This window comes from Pseudophryne corroboree, chromosome 1, assembly GCF_028390025.1.
Source record: "Pseudophryne corroboree isolate aPseCor3 chromosome 1, aPseCor3.hap2, whole genome shotgun sequence".
In the NCBI taxonomy this organism is placed as follows: domain Eukaryota; kingdom Metazoa; phylum Chordata; class Amphibia; order Anura; family Myobatrachidae; genus Pseudophryne; species Pseudophryne corroboree.
Genome location: NC_086444.1, coordinates 685,040,985 through 685,063,693, shown reverse-complemented (window position 1 = coordinate 685,063,693; position 22,709 = coordinate 685,040,985). Strand labels below are relative to the sequence as shown.

At 47.3% G+C, this 22,709-nt stretch overlaps 1 protein-coding gene across 1 annotated transcript in view; it reads left to right on the top strand.

Moving 5' to 3' along the window:
• HSH2D (hematopoietic SH2 domain containing) overlaps nt 1-8,263 on the top strand; it is a 244,086-nt gene extending 235,823 nt beyond the window's left edge. The window contains exon 6 of the mRNA XM_063914759.1: nt 4,174-8,263. Coding sequence (XP_063770829.1) covers nt 4,174-4,554 — 381 coding nt within the window. The 3' untranslated portion in view covers nt 4,555-8,263. The remainder of the gene's footprint in view (nt 1-4,173) is intronic.
• Nucleotides 8,264-22,709: the final 14,446 nt, after the last annotated feature.

The window sequence follows — 22,709 nt, the reverse complement described above, 5'->3', positions numbered from 1 at the left end:
TACGAGTGTTTAAATTCAAGATGGAGTCTCTGAGAGCGGTGATCTCAGGTCTGGAGGATGGGGAATTCCTAGTGTCTCTGGATATCAAGGGTGCGTACCTTCACATTCCGAACTGGCCGCCTCATCAAGCTTATCTACGGTTTTCACTAAACGACTGCCACTACCAGTTCCAGGCCCTGCCATTTGGTCTCTGCACGGCACAGAGAGTGTTCACCAAGGTGATGGCAGAGATGATGTTTCTACTCCGCAAACAGGGAGTGAACATAATTCCATACCTGGACGATCTTCTGATAAAGGCACTGTCCAGGGAGCGGTTGATGGACATATTACTCCTGGATCACGGGTGGATTCTGAACTTACCAAAATCTAACCTGGAACTGACGCAGAGGCTTTCCTTCCTGGAAATAATACTGGACACGAAATCTTAGAGAGTGTTCCTTACCTTGGAGAAGGCTATGGAAATCCAGTTGATGGTTCGGGCTGTCCTGAAGCCAACCTGGATCTCGGTGCATCTGTGCATTCACCTTCTGGGGAAAATGGTGGCCTCTTATGAAGCAATTCAGTATGGAAGGTTTCATGCGAGGCCCTTCCAACTGGATCTGTTGGACAAATGGTTCGGATCACATCTTCGCATGCACCAGAGGATCTGTCTGTCGCCAAAGGCCAGAATCTCACTTCTGTGGTGGCCACAGACTTCTCACCTTATTGGAGGTTCGGGATTCAGAATTGGATTCTGCTAACCACAGACAAAAGCCTCAGAGGTTGGGGAGCAGTCACCCAGGGGATGCAGTTTCAAGGAAGATGGTCAAGTCAGGAAGTCATCCTTCCAATAAACATCTTGGAACTCAGGGCAATCTACAACTCCCTTCTGCAGGCCTCATCTCTACTTTGAAATCAGGCCACACAAGTCCAGTCGGACAATGTAACGGCGATAAGGTACATAAATCGACAGGGCGGAACAAAAAGCAGAGCAGCAATGTCAGAGGTGTCATAAATTCTCCTCCGGGCAGAAAAACACACCATGGCATTGTCAGCGGTCTTCATTCCGAGAGTAGACAACTGGGAAGCAGACTTCCTCAGCAGACACAACCTGCACCCGGGGGAGTGGGGTGCTTGACACGTTGGTGGGGATATCCACAAATCGACATGATGGCCTCTCGTCTCAACAAGAAGCTCAAGCGGTATTGTTCCAGGTCGAGAGACCAACAGGCAGTGGCGGTAGACGCTCTGACGATTTATGAGTCTACCAGATTGTCTACGTGTTTCCTCCACTTCCTCTGACCCGAGAATTCTAACAAGAATAAGAAGAGAAAAGGTTCAAGCAATACTCATTGCTCTGGACTGGCCAAGAAGTCCCTGGTACGCGGACCTTCTGGAGATGCTCCTTGAAGATCTGTGGCCTCTGCCTCTTTGCGAGGATCTTCTGCAACAGGGCCCGTTCGCCTTTCAAGACTTACCGTGGCTACGTTTAATGGCATGGAGGTTGAACGGCTGATCCTAGCCAGGAGAGGGATTCCTGACAAGGTCATTCCGACTATGATCCAAGCCAGGAAAGGGGTAACATCTAAACATTACCACCGTATATATGGAAGAAGGATGTATCTTGGTGTGAGAACAGACAATATTCTGTGGTGGAATTTCATCTGGGACATCTCCTGCTTTTTCTGCAGTTGGGAGTGGATGTGGGCCTACGCCTAGGTTCCATTAAAGTCCAAATTTCGGCTTTGTCTATTTTCATTCAGAAACAATTGGCTTCTCTCCCTGAAGTCCAGACATTCTTGAAAGGTGTTCTGCACATCCAGTCTCCCTTTTTGCCTCCCACGGCATCTTGGGATCCCAATTTAGTGCTGCAGTTCCTCCAATCGGACTGGTTTGAACCGTTACAGGAGGTTGACATTAAGTAACCTACGTGGAAGACTGTCACACTGTTGGCCTTGGCCTCAGCAAGACTTGTGTCGGAACTAGGGGTGTTGTCTCATGAGGACAGAACTGAGCTCAGAACTCGTCAGCAATTTCTTCCTAAGGTGGTGTCCGCTTTTCACATCAACCAACCTATTGTGGTTCTGGCTGTGATGGACACCTCTGCTACTTCAAAGTCTTTGGATGTTGTGAGGGCTTTGAAGGTGTATGTAAAGAGAACAGCTCATCACAGAAAATCCGACTCGCTGTTCGTTCTCTATGATCCCAATAAAATTGGGTGTCCTGTTTCAAAGCAGTCTATTGCACACTGGATCAAGCTCACTATCCAGCATGCTTATTCCACGGCAGGATTGCCAGTTCCAAAATCTCTACAGGCCCACTCTACTAGGTCGGTGGGTTCTTCTTGGCTGGCTGCCTGGGGTGTCTCGGCTTTACAGCTCTGCCGAGCAGCTACTTGGTCAGGTTCGAACACGTTTGCAAAGTTCTACAAGTTCGATAATTTGGCATCTGAGGACATTCAGTTTGGTCAGTCAGGTGTTTTGTGAATTTAGAGTGTCATGGTATCGGGGAATACTGTCTGGTGATCACAAGACATTAAGTACTGAGGGGCCCAAAACATTTGAAACAGGACCCCGTTCTTTCTAAAATGGATGTTCCATAATTATTTGTAACTAGGTTGCGTTAGATCTTTTCCTATGCCTGAACTACATTATTGTTCTGTTGTGCAGGGGGTTACTGTCTGGTTATCAGCAGACATTGGCTTTTATGTGGGCACACCTTAAAAAGGGAGGTTTAGGGAGGCTTAAAGTCCCTTCCCCCATAATTTTCCTTCATTTTTTTTTTTTTCAAAAGAGACATTGGCATGTGTGCTGACATTACTTCCTGATCTGGCCCAGTGGCTGCCAGGGGTCCCCACCAGCAATAGCGGAGCTTGCTACGGGCACACAGGATTTTTGCCCGGGGCGCAGCCTTCCGGAGGGCGTCGCCGCCGTGGCAAGATCTGCTACTGGTGGTGCGCCACGGTGCTGGCTGTCATTGCTGTGCGGTGCGTGATGACATCATTGCGCACCTCTAGTGTCTATGCGGTGCTATGGGAGAGACGTCATGACGTCTCTCCCATAGATCAGAGGAGCGGCGCCGGCGGCCGGAGACAGAGGGCAGCGGGCAGCAGCGGTTGGGAATCAGGAGCGGGGATGGTGAGTATTAATTAAATTTTTTTTTTTATTTATTTATGTTTTTGTAAGTGGCGCAACTAGGGGGGCACAACTGTACTGGGGGCAATACCACTGTGGGCAGAAACAGGGCACAACTGTCCTGGGGGCAATACCACTGGGAGCACAACTCTACAGGGGGCATAGCTGACCACGCCCCTTTATGAAGGCACGCCCCTATTTTCGCCCGGGGCGCCACAAGGGCTAGAACCGGCCCTGCCTACCAGTTATCAGTGGAGCTTATACTCCTCGGTCTTACTATATAGCCAGAGGACAAGAGTCACTCCTCTGGTGCAATAAAGGGGTTAAATCTGACCCAGTTGCAGTGCGACATAGTTTGAGCAAGGTGCACAAGTTACTTGCTTTTTCTGTTTTACTCTCAATTAACCATCTCAGAATAAAGCCCCATATGTCTATGTAGCATACTGTTTGTTTGTTTGTTTGTTTGTTTGTTTGTTTGTGTGTGTGTCTGTGTGGGTGCTCCGCATATAGCGCCTTATTTAAGTTTGTTAGCAAACCATAAAAGTTAGCAATTGGGCAAAACCATGTGCACTGCAGGGGGGGGGGGGGGAGGGCAGATGTAACATGTGCATAGAGAGTTAGATTTGGGTGGGGTGTGTTCAAACAAAAATGTAAATTGCAGTCTATAAATTAAACAGCCAGTATTTATCCACACAGAAACAATATAATCCACCCAAATCTAACTCTCTCTGCACGTTATATCTGCCACACCTGCAGTGCAACATGTTTTTGCCCAATTGCTAACAAACCTGAATAACCCCCATAATGTGCCCGGGTTTGGCAACCCCATCTTCAGTAACCATGCCTCGCGGATGTCTCAATATTCCATTTTTTGGTTGGGATCAGCAAAATGGGGATTCCATCATGTTGAATCTTCCCAATTCCACAAGACAGACGTCAGAGGATCTGGGAATTATGGCAATAAGTCGCTGATTAACAAAGACTACATATATACTGATGTTTAGATTTTCCTATATCTATTGCTGTGGATAACTACTGTACTTGTGTTTTCTATTTACAGGTGCCTGTGTTACCAGTTCAGCACAAACGTATGTCAAAGTCACATAGTGTAGCTTCAATATACCCGAACACGGCTCAAAATGCAAACATGCATGATAAAAATGGAGCGACACGAGCCCACACATCAAAGAAACCATTGAAAGCCTGTCGCAGTGTAATGACTAAAGCAGCATCTTTAGTTAATGAAGCAGAAATAGCTAATGATTTCAAGAAAATGGAAAATGCAATGGCGGCACATATGAAAAATGTGAAGGAAAATTTGGGCCGTATTGGACACACAATACCAAAGAACACAAATCCAAAACAGCAGCATAACAATCGTCAAGCAAGCATTCCAGAGGAATATAAAAAACCTCCCCCTTTTGCACCAGGATTTTGCTAAATAAAAGTTGTTGGACTTAAGTTGGTGCACCAGCTAAGGTATAATTGTACTAATGTGTGTACAACATTTTAATTCCACCCCCTCCATTCTGACCCGTGATTCCCTGCATTATCTGGCTAACCTGCCTGCTTTCCTAGGAAGCGGGCAGGATACGGGAGGCGTACCCACTCTTCTAGGGGTGCGGGGGACTACCCGAAAAATCAGGAGTCTCCAGCAACTTTTAGGAGAGCATGTAAGTATGGGTACAATTTATTTTATTCAATCAATCCACTGAATACAATAATTGTGACTGATCTCTGCTGCTATGGAATGAACATAAGGAATGAGCATACAAGTGATGCTTTCATATACCGTTATAGTGCAATCTTTATGTAGAGGAAAACAAGTAACGTAACAAAAATCTTTGTACACCTAACTTGCAGGACAGAGACAAGAATGAAAGCGCATAACCCATCTTGCAGGGCAAAACATATCTCATTGACAATAGATCAGGACAGTGAATAGGTTTTGTCAAGCTTACTTTCCTATAAATAACAGCACCAGACTTTGCGTCGCACCTCCATCACTATGGGCGGACATAGAAAGTAGCATTTTACTAAAAGCATGCCATAAACGCTGGAGAACATTCAAACTATTCCACCATTTTTTTTATTATACAGTTCTTTTAAATACATGAATATAATGTACTCTTCTAAAAAAAAAACCTGCATTGAGAATGGTGGTTCTTTGTTACAAATAGACATTTCCAGAAACAAACTGTAAAGACTGGGGTCACTGTACTGCAGGCATTCCCAACCACGGTCCTCAGGGCACACTAACAGTGCATGTTTTAGTGATATCCAGGCTTCAGCTCAGGTGACTTAATTAGTAGCTCAGTTATTTTGATTTAACCATCTGTGCTGCAGCCTGGATATCACTAAAACCTGTACTGTTGGTGTGCCTTGAGGACCGTGGTTGGGAAAGCCTGCTGTACTGGCTCACATGTTGGACCATGTATGTCGGGTTATCAAGCCTTTGCTATGGAATGCACTGGTATGTACTCAAAGGCTGATGCATGCTTCCAACATGTATATCTTGTCTCAAACATAAGGCTTTCTTGAAGTGTACTATTAAAGCATGTTTGTGTTTTGTTACAATTTTGTACTAATTACTCTGTGACTAACCTGTGTTGAAAGGAGATATAAAAAAAAAATATTTTCTCTTGGCACTAACTAAAAGAGGGGGTCATTCAGACCCGACCGCTGATGCATCCCGCAGCGCAGTTTGCCGATGGAGGCAAATTGCACATGGCAAGCGGTCGCAGACACACACATTGCAGTCGCATCCCCGATAGATGCGACCGCAATGTGATTGACAGCGGCAGCAATGCGGTGTTGGGGGGGCAGGGGTTGCCGAACGTGGGCGGGCCGGGACCATTTTCGGGTTACACATTTTGACGTCACACGCAGCTGCTCCGATTAAAAAATGGCGGCACTGCCAGAGATAAACCTTAATTCCAATGCAACCGCAATCTAATTGTGGACGCATCGGGAGGTGGTCCGTTACACATGCTGGGAGGCCCCCAGCATGTGAGGAGATGGACGCAGATCTGGCTGCGTATGCAGCGGTCTGCGTCCATCTCTGAATAAGGCCCAGAATGTATATGGCACAATAATGTGAAAATATTATATTTTCTCTGCGTTTGGCACCACTTAGGAAGTAATAACAGAGGAGGAACCAGTAGATAAAAAAAGGCAGTGTATGATCACAGATATCCTGTATACATTTCTGAAATGTTTTACTCTAGTTCTAGTTCACACAACACAAACACATTTTATAAGTTAAGAATTCCAGTAATTTTACATTGTAGGCATTACTGGCTCAGTGGCTTATAAAATACAACTCTCTGTATCACGCTTACTTCATTATTGACATGCAGAGACTATAGCTAAGCTTGGCAGATATTGCACAGTTTTTGTAATGTGAGTATTTGCCTTCAATACAATACATGCGACTGTGTAAGGACAACTCTGATTTATCATTATTTCAGAGAAATTTGTGTCCACAAATAAATCCATGGAATAATAATGAATCATTACAACTTCTCTATATGGGGGAGACGTATCAAAGTTTGGAGAGAAATAAAGTACCAACCAATCAGCTTCTGTCATTTTTCAAACACAGGGATAGATGTATTATTCATCTGCAGGGCCATACCTAGATGTATGCCAGTAGTGCCTGGCACACAGCGCAGGACCACCGGCAACAACCGCCTGGCCACTCCGCCGCCGTTGCGCTGTGAAGTCTGGCCCACGTCCCCCCGCCGTCACCTCCTGGCACCTAGCTGCGTTGCCCGGCAACCTCTCACATAGGTAGCCAGGCAGCGCTGCAGCTCCCCCTCTGCTCTCTCCCCGTGTGCTGGGAGAGATGACAGCTCTCCCAGCCTGCCCCCAGCCCACCCACAATACCCTGCACTGCGAAGAGCACAGCGTAGGGCAGGAAGAGGAGAGGGTAGCCCTGCCGTCTGGCCACAGGTGAGTATAATACTTACACACTCTTTCTTACACTCTCTGTCTCTCTCAGACTCTGCCTGTTTAATGTGTAAAAAAGGGGGACTGCCTTCCATAATGTGTGAAAAGAGGAACTCTGCCTGCCTAATGTGTAAAAAAGGGAGCCTCTACCTTCCTAATGTGTAAAAAAGGGGGACTGCCTGTCATAATGTGTAAAAAGGGGGACTCTGCTTGCTGATTGTGTAAAAAAGGGGGTTCTGCTGGCATAATGTATAAAAAAGGTGGACGCTGACTGCCGTAATGTGTAAAAAGGGGACTCTGCCTGCCATAATGTGTAAAAATGGGGACACTGCCTGCTGTGCTATGTAAAAGGGAGCTCTACCTGCCTAATGTGTAAAAGGGGAAGTCTACCTGCCTAATGTGTAAAAGGGGATTCTACCTGCCATACTGTGTAAAAGATAACTCTACCTGCCGTACTGTGTAAAAGGGGGCTCTACCTGCCGTACTGTGTAAAAGGGGACTCTGCCTGCTGTACTGTTTAAAAGGGGGCTCTACCTGCCATACTGTGCAAAAGGGGGCTTTGTCTGCCATAATGTGTAAAAGGGAGCTCTGTGGCCACGCCCCTTCCCCATGAAGTCTCACCCCTATATTTTTGGCACGCACCTATATGGTTGGTGGTGGTGGGGGGGTGCTGATGCTGTTTCTTGCACACAGGGCACTGTTCATCGGTACGGGGAAGAAGTTATATCAGCGCACGTTATGTGTGTGTTCAATCTGTCTACAGTATATTGGCGCTGCTATTTGTAAGAATGCACGTGGATGTGCCAGGCAATGTATGAGCGGGCAGTAGCACTGACCATTCAGTAAAATGACAGTAAGAAGCTTATTGGTTAACACTTTATTTCTCTCCACTTTATCGCTATCCAAGCTTTAATAACTCTCCCCTTATGTATATACCACTGAAACATACACTTCTTCAGGTTTGTGTGCATTATGCCCTTGTTTACATAGCACCTGATTAAGATTAGTACGTAAACCATCGGGTTTCCGATGTTTGTGGGTCTGCGCAGACCACGGTACAGATTACTTAGATTGTAGATTATATTTATGATTGTGTATTTTTTATGCTGCCAATTTTCTGTAAAACCTTGAAAATTATTAACTGAATTTCCTTGTTCAGATGTTGTAAACTGTATATGTATTGATATGTACATGCTCTTATGTCCTTTTACCAAATACATTGATTGTTTATGTGAATTACATCTGTGTGTTGTTTCCCCCCCCCCCCCCACAAGTCCCTTATGGCATTGAGGCATAGTTGTCTATTTTCATTGTCCTTGGATATAGCACAGAATATATATTTCTATAATGAGCAGATTAAGAGCCACAAGGGCCAGGGAGTTAAAATTGTCAAGGGCCCAGGCTTCGACTGGCCCCAAGGGGAGCTGGGAAATTTCCCCCAGGCAGGGGGCGGAGGGATGCATGCTCTTTAATTCCTGCACCTTTCAGTGAATGGCAGGGCATAGCAGGCAGGACATGATGGGGGTCTACTGTCCAGCATTTTCTGGCTGTCACCCCACTGGTGAACTGATTAATTGGTGGCAGCTAGTTACTAATCTGTAGAACCATCTGCCAGCATTTGATCTGTGGATGCCCAAGTACCCCCTCCCCTCCCTGCCTGAGACCTTCTCTCATCTACTTTATCTCTCTATTCTGCTACTCCCTCCTGTCCCTGACTGAGGGGGACATTTACTAATCAGTGATAAGAGCAGAGAAGTGAGTTAGTGGAGAAGTTGCCCATGGCAACCAATCAGCACTGAAGTAACATCTATAATTTGCATACTAAACAGTTGTACAGAGTAGCTGATTGGTTGATGGGGCAACTTCTCCACTGGCTCACTTCTCCGCTCTTATCACTGCTTAGTAAATGTCCCCCTGAGTCCTCTACCGGTGTGTCTGTTCTGCTACCTGTCACTTTCACCTGTCCCTGCCACCTCACCCCGAGCCGCCACCCCATCCTTGCCTGTAGCCTGTCTCTATATTCTGGGGTGGGTTGCTGTGTGTTTTAATACTATCTGTGGTGGGGGTGGGGTATTAATGTTATGTGTGTGTGTTTGGAGTGTATTAATATTGGGGGGTCATTCCGAGTTGATCGCTAGCTGCCGTTGTTCGCAGCGCACCGATCAGGCTAAAAATCAGCATTTCTGTGCATGCGTATGCACAGCAATGCACACGCGCAACGTATGTGTACAAAGGCTTTTGTGGTTTTGCACAGGTTCTAGCAACGTTTTCATTCACACTGGCGGCCGCAAGACGATTGACAGGAAAGGGGCGTTTCTGGGTGTCAACTGAACGTTTTCAGGGAGTGCTTATAAAAATGCAGGCGTGCCAGGGAAAACGCAGACATGGCTGGGCGAACGCTGGGCGGGTGTGTGACGTCAAAAGCCATCCCTCCAACGTTAGACTCAACGCACACGAAGAGTAAGTACAGGGCTGGTCTTGTTTTGCACAAAATGTTTTTGCAGGCACTCTGCTGCACATGCGTTCGCACTTCTGCAAAGCGAAAATACACTCCCCAGTGGGTGGCGACAATGCGTTTGCATGGCTGCTGAAAACTGCTAGCGAGTGATCAACTCGGAATGACCCCCATTATCTGTTATATGTGGGTCACTGCTGGTGTCTGTATTATATGGCGGGCACTGCAATGCCCCATTTCAGAACTTGACAGTCCCAGTTTGCCCTTCTGATGCCCTTTCCTCCCATCCGGTCAGAATCTAACCCACCAGGACCTGACCCCTTCTCGACCAAGCAAGTCAGTCTTACTTTTTCAGACACAGCCTCCCCCAGCCAGTCAGAGTCACACTGACTGATGGCACATGGCTGGCCACACCCCTTTAATCAGCTGGTCACACCTCATTAACTTTGTGCCACCTCCCCTCATATCTCAGTCTGATATTGCAAGGGCCTATTGTAAGAAGTGTTGTGTGGTCATAGCCAGTGCAATGATGACATAGTCAGTGCTGTAGAGGGCATAGATAGTACCTCTCTTTAAGCACCTACATCTCTGGAGGATCAGCATTGATTCCTGCATCACCATGGCCCTCATTCCGAGTTGTTCACTCGCTAGCTGCTTTTAGCAGCATTGCACACGCTAGGCCGCCGCCCTCTGGGAGTGTATCTTAGCTTAGCAGAATAGCGAACGAAAGATTAGCAGAACTGCTACTAAATAATTCTTTGCAGTTTCTGCGTAGCTCCAGACCTACTCACAGATTGCGATCAGCTCAGTCCGTTTAGTTCCTGGTTTGACGTCACAAACACGCCCTGCGTTTGTCCAGCCACTCCCCCGTTTCTCCAGACACTCCCGCGTTTTTCCCTGACACGCCTGCGTTTTTTAGCCAATGCCGTGAAAACGCTGAGTTGCCGCCCAGAAACGCCCCTTTCCTGTCAATCATTTACCGAACAGCAGTGCGACTGAAAAGCGTTGTACGAACACCAGCAAATCTACTAAGTTTTTTGTTAAATAACTTAGCGCATGCGCACTGCGTATCATGCGCATGGCTGTTAGCAACAAATCGCAGCAGAGCGAAAATCGGCAACGAGCGAACAACTCGGAATGACCCCCTATGTCTCCTATAATTTGCTCATAAAAAGCATATTAGTAAGACGAACCTCATAGATCACTCTCCAAAGATAATCGTGATTGAGTGAACCGGCTCCAGTGATCTCTTCCGATTCGAAGCTCTTGGTGTGTGTCTCCCTGCATCATTTCCTGTATGACAGCTGTCACATACACATGGACAGATACAGCATCCTCTACAGCAACAGAGGTCCCTGCAGGGAGTCAGTCCAGCGATCTAGAGTCCTGACCATTCCGCCTGTGCTGTTCCCATTACCTCTGCCTGAGTGCAGCGGTTGCGGATCAGGAAGAGGCTGTAACATCTCCCTGTACAATCTGTTGTGTGACAGCTGTCATATACATGGGGACGCGGATCCGGAGTCTGGACCTCTACAGCTTTCAGTCAATCCCAAATAAACCAAAACAAGGTACTACATCTGACATACAGGCACCTGCCTCGATATCACTGGCATACCCTCCCACACAAAACACTATAGAACTGTCATTACACTTTGTATCCACTTACACTTGCACACATCTGTGGCCATTTTCCTTTTGCTAATATGGCAAACATCCATGCACCTGCAAATGGAATACTATCTCATTCACTTTTTTTATGGCTGCAGCTGCAACTGTCAGCATTAGTATCTGGACTTGTACAAACCCTATACTGGGTGCAGGAGATCTGTCTAAAACAGGCCTCCAATTTTGTCCACCCACTACTATTGAGCATGCAAGCCAAGTTTACATACTGCCCATGACACTCCTACAAAGAACAGTTCTGTACAATAGCATGGTCACCACCCAAACATGCCCATTTCTTAGACAGTGTGATCATCTGACAGCATATGCCTGATCTGGCATATCGATTTCTTACTTTGGTGCATGCATATTACGCTGGAATCTGTCACATCCATCCACATTTCCACTTGTGTCCAACGCAGAATCAGGCCCTTAATGTGCAACAAGTATAAAAGAATTAAAAAAAATCTGATCTAGAACTGCAACTGGGACCTCAGTAGATAATAAAATGTGATAACTATACTGACAAAACGTGGAATATCCATTACCCATGGTACATTACAGCTGGTAATGATATCGCCCAGGGCTATCCAATTAGCCCCGATAAGCCGGCACAAGCTGCGGCTTATTAGGGGTCTTCTGTACTGCACCGGGTGCCGGTTCCTGACAGCTCCCGGTGCAGCACTGCACCTCCGGCTACCTGGTCACATAACCTCCCCCCCAACATGTGATGGCTGCCGGGGGCTCCTGGGCCGCGGCACCCTCACTGCAGTCCCAGCCTGCTGCTGTTGTGGCGGGCATGGGACACTGCAGGTTGCCGCGGTTATCGGGGATAGTTTCACCTGCATCGGGCAGGCAAATTCAAATCCCTGTAAACAAACCCATCTTCAAGAAAAAATAGGATTTTAATACTTACCGGTAAATCCTTTTCTCCTAGTCCGTAGAGGATGCTGGGGTCCACTTCAGTACCATGGGGCATAGACGGTTCCGCAGGAGCCATGGGCACGTTAAGACTCTTCCAGTGTGTGAACTGGCTCCTCCCTCTCTGCCCCTCCTCCAGACCTCAGTATAGGAACTGTGCCCAGGGAGACGGACATTTCGAGAAAATAATTTACTTTTACGTTAACGGTGAGATTCATACCAGCTCACACTTCAACCATGCCGCCCAACATGGCATTCAACATAACACATTCCAACGGGCATGAACTATTGCAGCAACATGCTGAAAATAATTTGAACACAACACTTGTGTACTATAACAAAATAATAACTGCAGGCAAATTTACGCACTGGGTTGAGTGCCCAGCATCCTCTACGGACTAGGAGAAAAGGATTTACCGGTAGGTATTAAAATCCTGTTTTCTCATACGTCCTAGAGGATGCTGGGGTCCACTTCAGTACCATGGGGTTATACCAAAGCTCCAGTACGGGCGGGAGAGTGCGGATGACCCTGCAGCACCGATTGACCAAACTGTAGGTCCTCCTCGGCCAAGGCGTCAAACTTGTAAAACTTAGCAAACGTGTTTGCCCCTGACCAAGTAGCTGCTCGGCAAAGCTGTAATGCCGAGACCCGCCGGGCAGCCGCCCAGGATGAGCCCACCTTCCTAGTAGAATGGGCAGTTACCGAATTCGGTACCGGCAATCCTGCCGTGGAATGAGCGTGCTGAATCGTACCTCTGATCCAGCGCGCAATCGTCTGCTTAGAAGCTGGACACCCAATCTTGTTGGGAGCATACAGGACAAACAGCGCCTCTGTTTTCCGTATCCGAGCTGTTCTTGCGACATAGATTCTCAAAGCCCTGACCACATCCAGAGACTTTGAAGCAGTGAAGGTGTCAGTAGCCACTGGCACCACAATAGGTTGGTTTATATGGAAAGAAGAAACCACCTTTAGAAGAAATTGCTGACGAGTTCTTTACTCAGCCCTATCTTCATAGAAAACCAAGTAAGGACTCTTGTGCGACAAGGCCCCCAACTCAGACACCCGCCTTGCGGATGCCAGGGCCAACAGCATGACCACTTTCCAAGTGAGAAACTTCAACTCTATCTCCTGTAGAGGTTCAAACCAATCCGATTGAAGGAACTGCAACACCACGTTAAGATCCCATGGTGCCACAGGAGACACAAATGGAGGTTGGATGTGCAGAACCCCTTTCACGATTGTCTGAACTTCTGGAAGGGAGGCCAATTGTTTCTGAAAGAAAATGGACAAGGCCAAAATCTGGACCTTGATTGAACCCAATCGTAGGCCCGCATCCACACCCGCCTGGAGAAAATGGAGAAAACGTCCTAACTGAAACTCTTCCATTGGAGCCTTCTTGGTTTCATACCAAGATACATATTTTCTACAAATACGGTGGTAATGTCTCGACGTTACTCCCTTCCTGGCCTGAATAAGAGTGGGAATGACTTCTTTGGGAATACCCTTTCGGGCTAGGATCCGGCGCTCAACAGCCATGCCGTCAAACGTAACCGCGGTAAGTCTTGATGCACGCACGGCCCCTGCTGCAACAGGTCCTCGCGAAGAGGAAGAGGCCGAGGATCTTCTATGAGTAACTCCTGAAGATCTGGATACCAAGCCCTCCTTGGCCAGTCTGGGACAATGAGGATCGCTCGAACGCCTGTTCTTCTTATGAGCTTGAGAACTTTCGTAATGAGTGGAAATGGAGGGAAGACATATACCGACCGAAACACCTATTGGGTCACTAGTGCATCCACTGCTATTGCTTGAGGGTCTCTCGACCTGGAATAATATCTCTGAGGCTTCTTGTTGAGACAAGATGCCATCATGTCTACTTGAGGAACTCCCCAAAGACCTGTCACCTCTGCGAAGACTTTTTGGTGGAGGCCCCATTCTCCTGGATGGAGATTGTGTCTGCTGAGGAAGTCTGCTTCCCAGTTGTCCACTCCCGGAATGAAAATTGCTGACAGAGCTCTTGCATGTCTTTCTGCCCAGTTGAGGATCTTTGTCACCTCTGCCATTGCCGCTCTGCTTTTCGTTCTGCCCTGACGGTTTATGTACGCGACTGCTATTACAGTGTCCGACTGGATCTGTATGGGTTGATCTTGAAGAAGATGGACCGCTTGTAGAAGGCCGTTGTAAATGGCTCTCAATTCCAGAACGTTTATGTGGAGACAAGCTTCTTGACTTGACCACCTTCCTTGGAAGCTTTCCCCCTGCTCCCCAGCCTCGGAGACTTGCATCCGTGGTCACCAGGATCCAGTCTTGAATCCCGAACCTGCATCCCTCTAGGAGGTGAGAACTGTGTAGCAACCACAGGAGTGAAATTCTGGCTTTGGATGACAGGATTATCCTCTGATGCATGTGTAGATGGGATCCGGACCACTTGTCCAATAAGTCCCACTGCAATACTCTGGCATGAAATCGGCCAAACTGTATGGCCTCGTAGGCTGCAACCATCTTTCCCAACAACCGAATGCATTGATGAATCGACACTCTTGTTGGTTTCAGAATTTGTTTGACCATTCTCTGGATTTCCAGAGCCTTTTCTACTAGAAGAAATACCCTCTGTACTTCTGTGTCCAGTATCATCCCCAGAAAGGACAATCTTGTTGTCAGTTCCAATTGTGACTTTGGAAAATTTATGATCCAACTGTGGTGTTGAAGTACTGTCAGGGAGAGTGCAATGTTCTGCACCAACCTTTCCCTGGACCTTGCCTTTATCAGGAGATCATCCAGGTAAGGAATTATATTGACGCCTCGCTGTCGAAGGATGACTATCATCTCCGCCATCACCTTGGTGAACACCTCGGTGCAGTGGAGAGTCCGAACGGCAACATCTGAAATTGGTAATGACAATCCTGTACTGTGAATCTCAGATAAGCTTGATGGGGAGGATAAATGGGAACATGTAAGTAGGCGTCTTTTATGTCCACTGACACCATGAATTCCCTGTCCTCCAGACTGGAAATCACTGCCCTCAGAGATTCCATCTTGAACTTGAACCTTTGCAGGTAGAGATTCAGATTTTTCAGGTTTAGAACCCAGCCGTCCGGCTTCGTAACTACAAATAGGCTTGAATAAAACCCTTCTCCTTGTTGTAACAAGGGAACCAGGACAATGAGTTGATCCTGACACAATTTTTGTATTGCTGCTGCAACCACTTCCCTGTCCGGGATAGAAGCTGGTAAGGCCGATTTGAAAAATCTGCATGGGGGACTGTCTTGAAACTCCAGTTTGTACCCTTGGGACACTATTTGTATGACCCACGGGTCCAGGCCAGATTGAACCCAGAAGTGACTGAAGATTTTCAGACGTGCCCCCACCTGAGCAGACTCCCGCAAGGGAGCCCCAGCGTCATGCTGAAGCTTTGGCAGGAACAGAGGTTGATTTCTGCTCCTGTGATCCTGAAGACACCGTGGACTTTTTTCCTTTCCCCTTCCTCTACCCGCAAAGAAAGGGGAACCTTTACCCTTTTTGTATTTATTGGGCCAAAAGGACTGCATCTGAGAGTGATGTGTCTTTTTCGCCGGTGCAGGAGCATAAGGCAAGGATGTCGACTTACCTGCGGTAGCCGCAGAAACTAAAGCATCCAGCCCATCTCCAAACAAGGCCTCACCTTTGTACGGGAGAGTGTCCATATTCCTTTTGGAATCTGTGTCAGCATTCCATTGGCGAATCCACAACGCCCTCTGTGCTGAGATTGCCATGGTAGCGGCTCTTGATCCCAAGAGACCAATATCTTTCATGGCTTCTAGCAAATACGCAGCAGCGTCTTTGAAATGACCTAACATTAGGAGTATCTCGTCTCTATCTATTGTGTCAATTTCTGATGACAAGTTTTCTGACCACTTTTCAATAGCACTACTCACCCACGCACAGGCAATGGTAGGCCTGAGAAGTGTCCCATTTGCCACATAAATAGATTTCAACGTAGTCTCTAACTTGCGGTCTGCCGGCTCCTTTAGTGAAGCCGTCCCAGGCGCAGGGAGAATCACCTTTTTTGTTAACCGTGACAGGGCACTGTCTAAAATGGGGGTGACTCCCACCTTTTCCTGTCCTCTGCAGGAAAAGGATAAGCTACCTGAATTCTTTTAGGAATCTGAAATTTCTTTTCAGGGTTTGCCCAGACTCCCTCAAAGAGACTGTTAAGCTCATGAGATGGAGGGAAAGTTACATTAATCTTCTTTTCTGTATAAAAGTAAGCCTTCTCCTGTGGTAAAGGAGGGGGCTCCGTAACTTCTAAGACCTCCTTTATAGCAATAATCATGTATTGTATGTTTTTTGCTAACTTTGGATCTATTCCCCTGCAATCACTAGTGTTGACACAGGAGTCAGAGTCCATGTCGGTATCAGTTTGTACTATATGTGTAAATGACCTTTTATGTGACCCAAAAGGTTCCCCTGTGGATGAAAAAGCAGAACTCTGAAAAATCACATCTTCAACAGATTTTCTCCAACTTTCTGCATGAGACTCAGACTTATCCAATCTCTTACTGATATGATTCACACTATCACATAATTCTTTCACCCATTCAGGCTCATGGTGTGCCGGTAGCGCCACCACATTACAACTCTGTGTCCCTAAAATGGCTCCCGCAGGGGAAGAGCTCCCTGCCTCAGACATGTCAAACATGTGCACAATCACATTACAGACACTCCGGGGCTTAAAGGGGACAGACCCACAGTAAATCTGTCAGAAGGACACATAAGGAACTTGCCAGTTCACAACTCAGCGCCAATGTAAAAAATCGCTGTTTATCTACAGAGACCTTTAGCGCTTTTATATGCCAATATAAGCACCACTTTTCACTCTGCCCCCCCTGATACTTGATTCAGACGTGGAGGAGGGCCAGCGTGTCTTCTCCCTGCAGCTTGCCTGGAGAAAATGGCGCTGAGCAGCGCTGGCTGACTGAGGAGGAAAGCCCCGCCCCCTGCAATGGCTTGTTTCCCCTCAGAAAACATGAGGTCATATTTATACTGGCGGGGGTGTAGGATTGTGCCATGGCCCAATATGCTACCTTTTTGCCAGTCAGAGTAGGTTTTCATGCTGCCCAGGGCGCCCCCCCCCCCCGCGCGCCCTGCTGTGCGCTGTGTATAGATAGCATGTCCGCGCAGCATTCCCGCTTGTGAGCAGTTCACTGGCGGTCTCTATACCCCTGACAGCCATGCTGAGAGCAAAATCTTCTTCCCTCTTACACTCCCTCCATCCCTACCACCCTCTCTCCCCCACCAACACTCCCTCCGTCCGTAAAACCTACTCCCTGCCACTTTCCTTACCTCCCTCCTTCCACTCCCACCCAAACTCCCTACAACGTACACTCTTACCTAACCTCCCTCAATCCCTCTATCTTTCCCACCTATCCTCCCTCCCACGTTATTTGTTACCAGGCAGTGACAGTTATGCCAAAGCTTCTAATCTTTTTTTATGTAGTGCCATATTAAAACAAACATGGGCGGATTAGGATGGAAAACCAGCCCGGGAAATTTCTGGAAGCAGCCCTAATGGAGGTGGGGTCTGTTGAGGGGGTGGGGTATGTTGAGAGGGGTGGGATACTCTTCATAGAGTCTGACACAGCCGTCCTTGCATCTTTTGCTGCAGTTGGGCCTGTGAATTCATGCTAATTCTACTACATAACCCTTGCATGGCGGCATTTGTCTATTCTCACTATATACAGTACTTTACTGTCCTAATCAGTGGTCATTGCTTAGTCTGGCTCAAGTTCAGAACATGGGAACCCTGGTCTATTAGTTTCACTATTCACGTGGACATCTAATGGGAACAGTAACCTGTGGCAATCAAAGTGGAGCGAGCCGACCCGCCTGAAGCATGGCGAGCGACGCGAGCCCACGATGGTACACTTATTAATGATTTGACCAGTGTAGTTACACTAATCCAGGGGATCCCATATTCTCAACTTGAACCCTTAGTTTTGCTAGATTCCTTATGCTCCTACACTATATTTTTTTACATTCTCTGGTATGCGGTTAGCTTGTCGAAATCCCGACTGTCACAATGCCGATGCCAGGATCCCGACGGGGGGCACCATACTGCCGCCGGTATACCAGTGAGGTAGGTTATTCCCCTTCTATGGGTGCCCACAACACCCATAGAGGGAGAATAGAACCTGTGGTGATTGAAGCTTGCCACCGAGCCTGCAAGGTGCTTCGTTTTGCTCGACCCCCTGCCGGCATTCTACCGCTCAGGATGCCGATGTCGGGATACAGACATTCGGCATCCTGGGCGACGGTAAATCATACCGAACCGCACTGTCTCATCTGTACCTTTTATCCTCTTTCTTCTTTGTACATTCTGTCATGCCCTACCCTTTACTCTTGTTCCACTCACTTATATACTGTAGTCTCTCCTTTATTTTATCATATTAATGCTATTCTCATTATCTTTACTCTCCGTCCTTTGCTTTCTTCAAATCTGTCTTGCTTTTTAGTTTTCTTAAATTTTTATCTTTCCACGCTCTCATACTACATACTCATACTATATTACACCGCAGGCAGGTCCCTGTCCCTCTATATTACAAAACACGCAAGTACCACCTCTATACTACAAGACATGCAAGTCCCTGTCCCTCTATGTTAGAAAACACGCAAATCCCTATCCCTTTATATTACCACACGCAAGTCCCTCTATATTACAACACGCAACTACCTGTCTCTCTATATTACAATGGTCCCTGTCCCTCTACATTACAACTCACGCAAGTCCCTATATTACAACACGCAAGTCCCTGTCCCTCTGTATTACAACACACGCAAGTACTTGTCCCTCTATATTACAATACACGCAAGTCCTTCTCCCTCTATATTACAACATGCAAGTACTTGTCCCTCTATATTACAACATGCAAGTCCCTGTCCCTCTATATTACAACATGCAAGTCCCTGTCCCTCTATATTACAACATGCAAGTACTTGTCCCTCTATATTACAACACGCAAGTCCCTGTCCCTCTATATTACAACACGCAAGTACTTGTCTATCTATATTACAACACGCAAGTCCCTGTCCCTCTATATTACAACACGCAAGTCCCTGTCCCTCTATATTATAACACGCAAGTCCCTGTCCCTCTATATTACAACACGCAAGTACTTGTCCATCTATATTACAACACGCAAGTACTTGTCCCTCTATATTACAACACGCAAGTCCCTGTCCCTCTATATTATAACACGCAAGTCCCTGTCCCTCTATATTACGACACGCAAGTCCCTGTCCCTCTATATTACAACACGCAAGTACTTGTCCCTCTATATTACAACACGCAAGTACTTGTCCCTCTATATTACAACACGCAAGTCCCTGTCCCTCTATATTATAACACGCAAGTACCTGTCCATCTATATTACAACATGCAAGTCCCTGTCCCTCTACATTACAACACGCAAGTCCCTGTCCCTCTATATTACAACACGCAAGTCCCTGTCCCTCTATATTACAACAGGCAAGTCCCTGTCCCTCTATATTACAACATGCATGTACCTGTTCCTTTTTCTTGACTCTTTACACTCTGTGAAGCCTCTTTAATCTTTATACTTTAGTCTCATTTATTTTGTCTTCCTTTTCTCCATAATATTTTACTGACATATTTTCCTTCTAATCCCTGACATAGAGCCTCTTATTTGCCTTATTCTCTCTCTCTATCACATACTTTTCTTTGCATTCTCAATTTTATTTTCTTTCACTCCATTTTTATTTTCATTACTAATCCATATTCCTCTCTGTCCTCTCCCTCATCCCTTCTTCTACTGCAGGGGTGGCCAACCAGCAAGAGACAAAGAGACAAAAAATCTAGTTAGGTACGTCAAAGAGATGACATCAAGCCGAAGGCATGCATGCAAAAATGGGGTGTGACCTTGTGCCTGATAGGCCATGCCCCTGGTAAAGCAAGATCCATATAAAATACATTTTTAAAGCCAGATCCAATATAAAATACATTGAAAAAGCTATTTCCACATAAAATGATTGAAAAAGCCAGATTCATATAATACACTTCAGCACCCCATGAGTCACTCCAGCCAACACCCTCTTGTCACTCTAGCCAGCACCCTGCTGTGTCACTCCAGCCAGCTCCCCCGTATGTCAATCCTGCTAGCCCCGTCCTATGTCACTCCAGCCAGCTCCCCATGAGTCACTCCTGCCAGCACCCTCCTGTGTCACTCCAGCCAGCTCCTCTATGTGTCACTCCTGCCAGGACCCTCCTGTGTCATTCCAGCCAGCTCCTCCTTGTGTTCCTCCAGCCCACCCTCATGTGTAACTACAGCCCCCACAACTCATGCCATTGCAGCAGCCCCTTATGTGTGATCTGTTTGCCGGCGGGTGTCTTACCTCATGTATCTGGCTCCCTCAGCTCTCTGTGCCCATAGTGCTGCTGCGTGACTGGCTGGAGTGCAGACATTTCCGTATCTGTTGCAGTCATGTGATTTTAAGTGTTGGAAGCCACATTTTAATAAAGAAAGAGGCCACATGTGGCTCAAGAGCCACTGGTTGGCCACCGCTGTTCTACTGCATCTTACTACTTTACTGTACCTTGCATTGCGCTACTGAACCGCTTTCTGCCCCTGTAGTCTGTTTAGTCAGTTCTCTGCAGGACAGGCTTACAGCAGAGCAGTGCCGAGTGCTAGCCCCGCCCCCTACATGACGTCATGCAGAGTCCGGAGCTTGCAGTATGAGCTATGAAGAAGTGCTGCATGGACTGCAGCATCACTGGCAGTTGCTGTGCAGTGTTTGGAGGGGCCGTTTCCAAGCTCTGCCTGATTGGAGCTGAGCTCCGATCACGGCCGGAGGCCAGGTGCAGGGGTGAGTCAGCCTGCTAAGGGGACAATGGAACCGGCCAACCAGGAACTGGGCCGGTGTCCCGGCGTCCCAATCCGCCCCTGATAAACAAATGACTTTGATTGGAGGGCCACAAAATAATTTCTCACAGTTATCCCAAGAAACACTAAAACTAATACAGCTATCTTAAAATAAATTTATTTTTGCTGATTTTAGGTCAGACTTGCATTCAGCGGGAGGCTCCCGATTTTTCAATGAGCCTCCCGCTGCCCCGCATACCTTGCCTGCCCTCCCGGTTTTTAAATTAGAGCCCTGTAAATCCGGACTGCGCATGCGCGAGTCCGGAAATGCGGGGGGCGGGGCCTGAACGTAAGAGGTCAGAGCCGTGGTTGCAGTCCTGCCTTCTGCTGTGCACACACAGCCGGCAGCCTGAGCGGAGGCAGGAGAATGATCAGCAGAGCAGCTGGTCTACTGATAGCCAGTGCTCTGCTTCGCTGCTGCTGGCCCCGCCCACCACACTCACAGGGCTGCGTGTAATACACAGCCCGTCTGACCTCTTCCTGCTCCTCCTCATGTGCCTGCTCAGTGCTGCTGCCTCTCTCCACCACACTGTCCCGGCCCCGGCTCTTCACAGGAAGGAGCAGCAATAGCCAGGTGGGTGCTGTGTGTGCTGGGGGTTTTATGAGAAAGGGGGGATGTGTATAATGTGGTCGGGGGAGGGGTGTGTGTGCTGTGCATGTTATAATGATATATGGTACTTTCTGTAATAAGGGGGAGGGGGGGCTGTGTGATATGTAATGTGCTACCACATGTAATATTGGGATGGGGGGGGTGTTGTGGGGTGGTGTAGGATTGTGCTGTGTTTAATATAATGTAATATGGTGCTGTGTACTATCTGTGATATGGGGAGGAGGGCTGTGTGAAATGTAATGTGCTTATCGGTGTAATATTGTGGGGACTGTAGGCTGTGTAATGTAATGTAATATGGGTCTGTGTGTGCTGGCAGTAATATGGGGAACTGGGGCCAGGTCCTTAACGAGGTGTGTGCCAGGACCACCGGCAACATCCACTTGGCTGCTCCATCGCACTGGGGGTCCGGCCCTCCTTCCGCCATCACCGCTACTCTCACCTAGGTAGCCAGGCAGCGTTGCAGCTCCCCCTCCACTCCCTTCCTATGTGCTGGGAGAGATGACGTCTCTCCCAGCCCGCCCAAAATGCCCTGTGCTGCAAAGAGTGCAGTGTAGGGCGGGAAGAGGAGAGGCATGCCGGATTGTCAAAGGTGAGTATCTCTCTATCTCTCCTGCCATAAACTGTAAATAAGGTGGACTGCCTACCATAATGTGTAAAAAAAAAAAAAAAAAAAAAAAAAAAAAAAAAAAGGGGGACTATGCTGCTGTACTGTGTAAATTTTTTTTTTTTTTTTTTTTTTTGCTGCTTTTAGTACTAATTTTCACCATTGCAGGACACACCTCTGAGTGTCAATAAATATGTCTATAGGTAGTCCTCAACACGCTCTTTGGGCGAAGCATGACCCCCCCCTTCAACGGCGTGCCGCGCTTTGTGCGGCGTATTATGCTGCCGCCTGGAATCTCCCTGAAACTAGTTTTCAAAAGTAGGCAGGTATGTTTTAGGTACTGTGATGAGATACTCTATTAAATGCGAACAGTGTAAACCTCCCAATTTTCTTTGAATCGGAATCTTTTACCTGAAAAGAGAATGTGACCTGGTGACAGGGGGCATAGTCTCACAGGAAACAGCGCATTTGCAAGCCACA